General features: G+C 44.9%; 1 protein-coding gene across 4 annotated transcripts in view; it reads left to right on the top strand.

The window, feature by feature from the left end:
* The first annotated feature begins 1,801 nt into the window (after window positions 1-1,801).
* NOP58 (NOP58 ribonucleoprotein) overlaps window positions 1,802-8,965 on the top strand; it is a 47,283-nt gene continuing 40,119 nt past the window's right edge. For 3 of the 4 annotated variants that reach the window (XR_013957225.1, XR_013957226.1, XM_080621468.1), the window contains exons 1-3: window positions 1,802-1,987; window positions 5,311-5,387; window positions 7,072-7,124. Coding sequence is in view for 2 of the 4 variants with exons in the window: in XM_080621468.1 (XP_080477594.1) it covers window positions 1,943-1,987; window positions 5,311-5,387; window positions 7,072-7,124 (175 nt within the window). In the remaining 2 variants the exon portion in view is untranslated. Of the gene's footprint in view, window positions 1,988-5,310; window positions 5,395-7,071; window positions 7,125-8,965 lie in introns of all 4 variants that reach the window. The other variant, XM_080621469.1, reaches the window with a different exon arrangement.

Genomic DNA, 8,965 nt, shown 5'->3' with positions numbered 1-8,965 from the left:
TGCCCAAAGCCACCCTTGCTGCTGCACTCACCATCAAGACTACTTGCCTTAATCTTAATTCTAAGGTGCTTTATAAGTTCTCTAATTTCCTCATCTGCAACTAATCTCAGTGACCTGAAACCAATTAAATTCTCCTCTGCTCCCTCAAATTGCAGCTAGCTGCATATATGGTTTAGGAGCCAAGAGCTGTTAGTAAGTTTTCTCAAAACTACTGCCTCGTGTAGTCTGTGCAAAAGCTCTCCAGTCCATCAGAAACAAATTTCTTATAAAACTGGATTTTAAGAACAATTTGCAATCTCATAATCTAAGCATATTAGCTTGAGACCACATAATGCTGGCAAACATGATGGCTACAGTGTTCTAAGTCAGATAGCAACTAAGATTAAAAACTTGCTCCTCACAGTAGCAGGATCTCCCTTAAGACAGCAGAACCAGTACTTTAAAGCAAAGGGGAACGTGGAAGTTCTCTTTCTAGTTGAGCATCATTTATTAGGCAATATTACTGGTTTTAGAACTTCAAAATATTGGTTACATTATCTAAAGCACCAAAATCTTTCCCTTTAAAAAAAAACAACTTAAGAATTATGTGAATGCCCAGATTTCTCTGACTATTGGCTTATTCCTTTCATGAGAAGCAGGAGAGGAAACGAAGGCGTGCTGACTCATACAGATGGTTGCATAAAATGCAGCAATGAATGTCTGATATAAATCTAGCCTAAGCATTGCTTGGAGCCTCTCAATGCGGGCAGGAAAACCTCTTCATTTTCAGTGCAGGTAACCTTCAATGTGAAGTGGGAAGTTATAATGGCAAAGGCTTTTCACCTGTACCCTGCTAACATGCAGCTTTTTCAGCTATTTACTAGGGCTCATATCCAGGCGCAGAAGTGGGTCAAAGGCAGCAGCAGGCACAAAGATGCTCTTCGCCAAGCCAGTAGGTGGCACAAATGGATGGCTTTGGACACCCCTGGCTTCTGCCTTCCCCAAGCAGTAATGTCTCTATCCTGGGACACTGCAGCACCGTGGGGAAATAAGTAGCCTTTAAAATTTATTGTTTAAATGCATGTAACTTGGCACTTCTCTTAAAGAAGCAAGGCTTTTAAATGCACACAACTGTACTTACACGGAATAAGTTCTTCATGGAAAAGCTGTATCTGTATAAAGAACTGCAGATAAGGCCTTATGAACAAGCCTGAAGGAGCAGGAGCAGAGCAGGCAAAAGGGGATCCCCCGGTTCGTGGAGAGGGCCGGGAGTGGCAGCTGAACCCCGGCACTGCAGCAGGCTGGATGCAGCGCCCCAGCACAGCTCCAGGTCACCAGCCCAAGCCTACTGCAGGGTTCGCTCGGGAAACCCAATCTATCGCTATAGGCACCAGAGCCCTAGGTCACAGGCCCTTTTCTACCCCAACGGCCATCCCCGTCAGCGGCTACTGAACCCGCAATGCCCGACAAGCGCCAGGCAGGGCTGGCTACTGCTGAGGACGCAGGAGCTGATGAACGGCTGCTGCAGGTACACTCAGTACGCAGCGACCGGGCTGGCACCTCACAGGGGCGGGCTAACCCGGAGCCCCCGCACACCGGGCAGCCTCCCGAACGCTTGCAGGCAGGCTTTCTACAGCAGCAGACTCGCGCCTTCACCAACGCGGCCGGCAACGACACTTAACGGCCGCAGCACGGGTCCCGGGGGGGGGGCGGTAACGGCAATTTAACGGCCGCACCACAAGCCCCACCCCATCCCGCCGCGCGCGCGCGCCCGCGCGGTGCCGCCACGTGGCTCGCGAGAGCGCGCGGGGAAGGCGGCCCCTCCGTTTCCTCCCGCTCTCTTCCGCCACCGCTCACTTCCCCTTCCGGCGCAGGCGCGCGCTTGAGCGGGGGTCGCGGCCGCACGTGGTTGTGTTCCCCCCCCCCGCTCCTTCCGCCGCCCCCGGGCCCAGTAGCCGCCGCTATGTTGGTGCTGTTCGAGACTGCCGCTGGCTACGCCATCTTCAAGGTGAGGCGCGCAGGGCAGGCCGGGTGCCGTGTCTCTCGCCCGGCCGCGGGCCTCAGCGCGGGGTGGGGGGGGACAGCTGTGAAGTTGGAATGAGGATGTAGAGGGGAACGTGCGGGATTCGCGGAGGAAGCGCTGTCGAGGGGGGTCCCACAGCGCCCGGCCGCTCCTCAGGGAGTTTCCCCCCCGGAGGCCTCGTGTGGTACTTCTGGGGCCGAGGAGGAACAGGGAGGCTGTGTTGTGAGAGAGGTGTGGGGAAGGGGATGTGCTGGAGCCTGTAGGTGCTTGTGGGGAGGAAGGAGAGAAGGAGAGTTTGCTCCCTTGCTCTCAGTGATTCTGCCAAGCATCACCTATGGCCCTCGTTGCCTTCCACCCGTAGGGGTGGGTTGGGTGTAGGAGTGTGTGCACTCGTGCCCCTTTGTGAGTCTGGTGGTATCCCGGTTAGAGCATGGATGCAGCACTCTCTCTGCCTAGCTGTGTGTGCATGGCTGTTGTTCTAGCAGAGGCTATGGGATGCAGGAAGGAACGTGTGGGAGAGAGGCGACGCGTTTCCAAACAGGTGTGGAGGTATCTCAGCCTGAATACGTTTCCAAAAGCGGGTCTCGTTGGCTGGCTGGGTGTGTGTGCAGGTATGGTGTGTGGTGTGACTTCCCTTACCCAGCTGGGAGGAATGGACCACTTCATGGGGCTCTGATGGCCTCCTGGTGAGGTGGCTTAAAGGCTGCACTTTGACGGTGGTTTGAGCAAGTCTAAACTAGAGTGACTGCAGTGCCATGCTCCCCTCTGGCCTGCTCTCTTGCTTGAGTGTTGATGCTTGTACAGTTCCACGGCCTTGTTCGTAGAGTCTGATCATAACACTTGCATTTCTCCCCACCAGCTAATTTTTTTTTTCTGGGTTTAGCTTGTGTGAACACAAGTTCAGGTGCAAAGAGAGCAAGGCTGGTTTCTTTTGCCCTAGCCTGCTGCAGAACTACTCCCGGGCTGTTCTACAGAGTACAATATTTACTTCATCTGCCCTGAAACCTTTCCTCTTCATTGGGGTGCAGTAGTGCAGTTCAGACAGGGAGGATTTCAAGATGTAAGCCACAGGGAGAAGATAAATGATTCTAGAAGCAGATAGGTCTTTTCTGTCCCCTCTTCCTACCCAGTACCTGGCGAACTAACACATACATCAGTCTCCTTGATTTTTGTTCACACTGGCTAATATCCTGCACCTTCCAGGTTATTGAACACCAATAAACTAAACGCCAACAAACAAAACCCCTCTTGAGTAGGCTGCAGTGAGCCAAGGCCATTTAAGCTTTTAGAGGCGCCAGGACGGGGCTGAAAATAACCCATGTTTTGCTTTCTGAAAGCAGGGTAGGCATAAGGCAAAGGTAGGAGGGGCGTGAAGAACGCTGAAGCAGTGTGACACCCTCCACTGCAGGTGCTACGGGCTGGGGCGTGGGTCTGGCTGTGCTGTGTGCGCAGAGCGGCTAGGGGGCACCAACCACCAAGGAGCGGTGTTAGAGGCTGGCTCTAAGCGCTTACACCCTCCGAAAGACAGGGGACTGACTAAATGGTGTCTGGGCTGGAATGGGAGAGATGTGAAAGCTGTCAGCTGGAACAGAGCAGAAGTGGTACGTTTTGAGGCAGACTTTGTCTTCCCGTGCTCCTGTTTGCAGCTGCTGAAGCCAGATGTGGCAAGCCACAGTGCACATCTGTAGGGCAAGGCTCTCAGTCACATTGCTTTCCTTTCCTAGATGTTGTAGCTGTTCAGCTGCAAGCTAATGTAATTGTTGCAGTTGTACGTTCATTCTGTATCCAAATAGTCTCTGCAGAGTTTAGCTTTTTTTTCCCTTTTAAAGCAATCTCTGGAGATTATCCCCGCTGGTTTTTTGGGGGTGCAGGGAGGGCTGGTTGTGGTTTTGTTTGGTTGTTTTTTAAATGAGGATTGGGCAGAATCTGTGCTTCTGAATTTTGGGAGACAGTCATGGTCACCTACTTCCCTTTTCAGCAGTGCCTACAGATATTCATTGCCATCACAACTGTACTCAGTGCCTTTGTGATCAAGAACTGTTGTCCTCTGCAGGCTCTGTAGCTCTCAGATATTCCCTTGTAAGTGTTGCTCCCAGCAGAGGAGCAAACAGTCTAAATAGTAACGGCAAATGGAGCATAGCTAAGTTCTAGATATTGGAAGACATTTCTCCAATGAGTCTTGCAGTCTTGCAGGACACAGAATACCCATAGGTGTGGAATTTCTATATACTAACCTTGATTTAGCAGCTTCTATGCCTTTATTTTTCTCTCTGTCTGTTCATAGAGGCTGAAAATTCTGTAAGCCTTGGGCTAGAAAAGATGACTTTGAGAAAAGTATCAACAGGCTGAGGAAAGGAAGAATTGCCCCAAGGTTTTTATGTGTCTCAGAGTCCTGTGGGAAATGAGTTACAATGTTTATTTGCTCAGCTACTGATTGCGTTTAAAAAGGACAACCTCCTTTGACTGCAGTTCAAGAATCTGCAAGGGAGCAAAAACCTCACAGTCCCAAGAATGAGTTCTGCCCTGCAAGGAGTCACATTGCAATTGTGTTGCATTTGCATTGTGTGGACAAAACCAGAAGGTTTTTGAGTGAGGTGTTAAGAACAGGATGTTATAAACATCTCAACTGTACTGTCCCCTGAGCACTTTTCTAGGAACTTGCAGTACACTGCGGGGTTTTTTTAAGTGTATGTGGGCTCTAGGGGTGTAGCTGTTGATCTTGCACTGTTTAAAAACGGAGCGGGATCCCCTGGGTACAGAAATGGGATTAAGCCATTGCTGCTTCTTAGGTAATTCTTGGCTCAGTTGATGAGCAAGCTGTGGTGTCTTTATAGAGATGTTCTCTTTCTTCCTTGAATTAGCTCAGATTAATGAAAATAACTTGTGGGATCATTCTTTCTTATTAGGTGTCCCAGACGTGTTTGTGTTTTCCCAAAGTAGTGGCAGGATTGGTTTTGGGTCACTGGGGTTGTGAATGAGTCCTTTTGAGGAGGTGAAGCAAGTCTGGTTTTGATAAACAAGGAGAGGGTTTTGTCTTAATGTGCATGTTCAGAAGGACCCAGCCATTATTGAGCAACTTCTGTAATTCAGTTGAAAGTAAAACCACTGTAATACTGTGTGTTTATTAGTAGGATAAAGCTGCTTTGAGAAAATAATGAAACTAGAGATCACCGAAACAGAGTTTGGCAACTTGTTTAGTATTATCTTCCTGTGGTTTGACATACTGTAAATCAGGTCTTCTCTGCTAGAATGCAGGGTTGAAGGCTGAGCAGAAATGCTTTAAATATAAACTTTTTTTTCTTCTACAGGTTCTGAATGAGAAAAAGCTTCAAGAAGTTGACAGCTTATGGAAAGAATTTGAAACTCCTGAAAAAGCAAACAAAATGTAAGCAGTTTTATGTGGGAATAGCAGCCTGGCTTTCAGAAGGACATGGATATCCATAGTTATGCATGTTTGAGGTTCAGGAAGAAGTATTGATTTTATTTTTCAGTATTGTTGAACCTGAAAGCTGTGAACAGTGATAATGTTCAGAGAAACTTAAAAAGAGATATCAAAGTGAAAGAAATAATTCCTTTTTTCATTGCAGTGTAATTAAGCTGCAGAAGTCATTACCATGTGTCACTGAAGCAAAAAATTGAACAATATATTAAGGAGATCTGGATGCTTTGACAAGAGCATCCAGGTAATACTGGAACTGGCTGAAATAACAGGGTTTTGTGCTCACAGGAAATCCTTAAAAAGAAGCTTAATCCGTTTGAAACCAATAGCGTGTGAATCACTGAGAGCTGGAGTTAGTGCTGTGCCTGTGCCATCATTGAGTCTTAGCATCAATGTGTAACTGCACAGGGATTGCAGTGTCCACTGGCTAAGCTGGCGTTTCTAGCAAATGGCCTAAAGCTGGGGACAACTGTAGATTCTTTCCAAGTCTGTCTAGGGTGTTTTTGCTGGAAGACATATAACCAGCTTTGGTTATAATGGATACCTTTGAACAAGCTATGCCTTTTGATTTGGATTTATCCTGTTCTCTAACAGTATTTATAGAGGAGGCCAGAATATCCCTCATCTACCTGTTCGTAGTGTTGTTAATCTTGTCTTGGAAACATCATCTTTGCCACTTGCTAGACAGGATGTGGCTCTTAATGGATCTTTACTCTGATCAAAGTAATTTAATTTCTCCTGCCTTTCTGAAAAGGCTCTGTGTAAGCCTGGAGCTTCTGTTTGGCTCTGTGAAGGCTTAACTCAAGTATTTAGCTTTATTTGTGACCTTGCTTCTTTTGCAGATACTTGACTCCTAAAGAGCAGCGGTTAATCAGAACTGGCTTAGTCAAATGCCTGTCCCTGACAAGGAATTTACTGGATTGAGATAGCTTCTTAACTGTAATTCTAGATATCAACACCACAGACATGTGAGGAGGAGAGGGAAGCTGGGCACAAAGATCTGACAGTGTGGTTAGAACACTGTCCATATCATTTTTGGCTCTGGTCAGCAGTTAGGGCATGGAAGAATTTTTGTTGTTTGTTTTAAGCTCTCAGAACTTGTATTCTAACATCTAATTATAGGGGAGTATTTGAGGATTCATCGGTTCAGTTTTAAAGTCTTTGAAGATGCATGTTAAATCTGAGCTGTGCAGGCTATGCATTCCACAGAGGCAGAAGGTTTCCTTTTGAAGATGAGTGGGAAGATGCTATCATCAGTCAGTCAGCAGTGACACCTAGTTAATCAGGGTGCAGTGTTGAAATTTAAATGGTTGATGTCTGTCTTCAAATGTGAACTACAAAGCAGATGGGGGACTAGGTTTTCTGATTATGTTGGTCCTAGAAGTATTAGATCAGAATTATTTTTTCTTTTCTAAATAAAATTTGTGGGACCCAGCTAAAAACTCACATCAGGCGTAAACTTAATCAGCTGGTTTAGTGCTCTTCCTTCTTTTTGAGGATAGGGATATTGATCTCTGCTCTCTTGCAGTCTTGGGGAGAAGAAAAGAACTATAATATCAAAGTAAAATGGTTCTAGCATCTAGTTTATGTACACTTGTTCACACACTTGTGTGTGATTTTTCTTCTGTAGAGTGAAGCTGAAACACTTTGAAAAATTCCAGGATACAACAGAAGCACTTGCTGGTAAGTGAATAAAACCATTCTTAAAAATAAAAAGAAATAATCCCTGTTGTGCATTAGCTCACTCATTACTTACCTCTGTCTCTGCTCTGTTTCTTTGCTTTGTTTTTGAATTAGATTTTTCACTCAAACTGTTTTGATGTTTTACAAGGTCATCCATCCAGTCTGTGGTACAGTAGAGATGTAATGAAGTCTTAATTCTTTCCTACCATGCTTATTTCCCAAGCAGCTCACTAATAAGCACCACGTAGAAGGTTTTGACTGATACAGCCTGTTGTCAATGATGGATTCTTGTTGAAGATGAATATAACTGATTTGAGTCAACGTTTCGTCACTACCACTGAGACAACAGATGCATATCAGAGTACATATATTGTTACAACGGCCCTTGTTTTATGGACACATATTATGCCTGTGTTTCTCAGCCTAAAAAAATGCCCACATTGTACTTAGAAGAAATTCAGAAGTTTAAACAAAATAGCCTTATATTCAGTAATTTTACTAATTCAACCCTTAAATACTTAATGCTGTGGACTAGTTTGAACAGAAATTATTAAAGTTCTAGCTAATAATTCAGAAATGGTGTGACTTACTGCTGAATGTGCTGTGTGACAGTAGTAGGTGGATGTTTCAGGTAGCATTTACGACTGAAGAATGGATTCTTCATATTCTTCTTAGTCTGGAGACAGTACCATCCTACATAAGATGCAAGTTAAACAACTGAGATTGAAGCTGCTTTGTATTCCTTCTTTGGCATGGCATACGTTTTTGATTATGTTGCTTGTGCATAGGTTTGGATTCAGATCATATATAGTTCAGCTGATTTAAAACAAAGCAAAACACACACATACCCAAGAAACCCCAACCAAACAACTACCACAAAACCCCACCCAACCCACACCCAAACAACAATAAAAAAAATATCTTCCCCCCAATAAATAAATAGAAATAAAACCAAATGAACAAAACCCCCAACAAAAGCCACTGCTGCTTTGCTTCAGGTTTACTTATCTGTGAAATGGGAAAGATTATACAGACTACCTATGTCACATTTATTTGAAGGGATGACTATGCATGTGGTTGTCTTAAGTGGGTTAGGAGATACTGGCCAGCTTGAAAGGTGGAAACTTATCTTCGTTGTAGGAGGGTTGAAAGGGAACTTGGCACAGCACTTTGATTTTAACCTTACAATTCATTAAGGTTCTGGAAATAAAAAATCTCTGGCTTCTGCTCTGTGATGAAGATGTTGCATCAATCACACAAGTTCAGTGAAGCAGAGAGCTGACCCACAAAGAGAGTTTAATGTCTAAAATATATTGTGTGGGATTGTAAAGCTTTTACAGATCTATTAATACTTGAGAATGAAGAAGGTCCTTTTAAAATTCTTCACTCTACATGCTCTGTTAAAAGGGTGAGTGCCTACTGACCGCCCAGTCTGTGTTTGGCGTCAGTCTTTGTTGAGCTTTAGATAGTATGCTATTGTCACCATCAGATGCTAATAAGCCATTCTTCAATTTAGGATATCGTGGTTGCTGACTAAGGGACCCGGAAAATGGTTGGTTAATTAAATGATACATAAAATGTTCCCGTATAACCTTGCCTTTGAAAATGTTAAACATGTATCTAAAGCATATGGCATACTGTTGGTAGAGATCCTTAAACAAAATTGACAGAAATAGAACTGAAACCACATGGAGAAAGGAGAGGCAACTAGGAGAAGGGTTTTTGATTTGGGCCTCCAAAGGAGCAAGTATATAATTTTCTTCAATTTTAGCCACTGCATACTGAAGCAGTGTTGCAGCTCAGACTAGAGCTACTGTGGGCAGTTAAAATAAAAATACCAA

The sequence above is a fragment of the Psittacula echo genome (assembly GCF_963264785.1).
Source record: "Psittacula echo genome assembly, chromosome: 6".
In the NCBI taxonomy this organism is placed as follows: Eukaryota; Metazoa; Chordata; class Aves; order Psittaciformes; family Psittacidae; genus Psittacula; species Psittacula echo.
The sequence above is the reverse complement of the archived record's forward strand: the minus strand, read 5'-3'. Positions and strand labels throughout refer to the sequence as shown.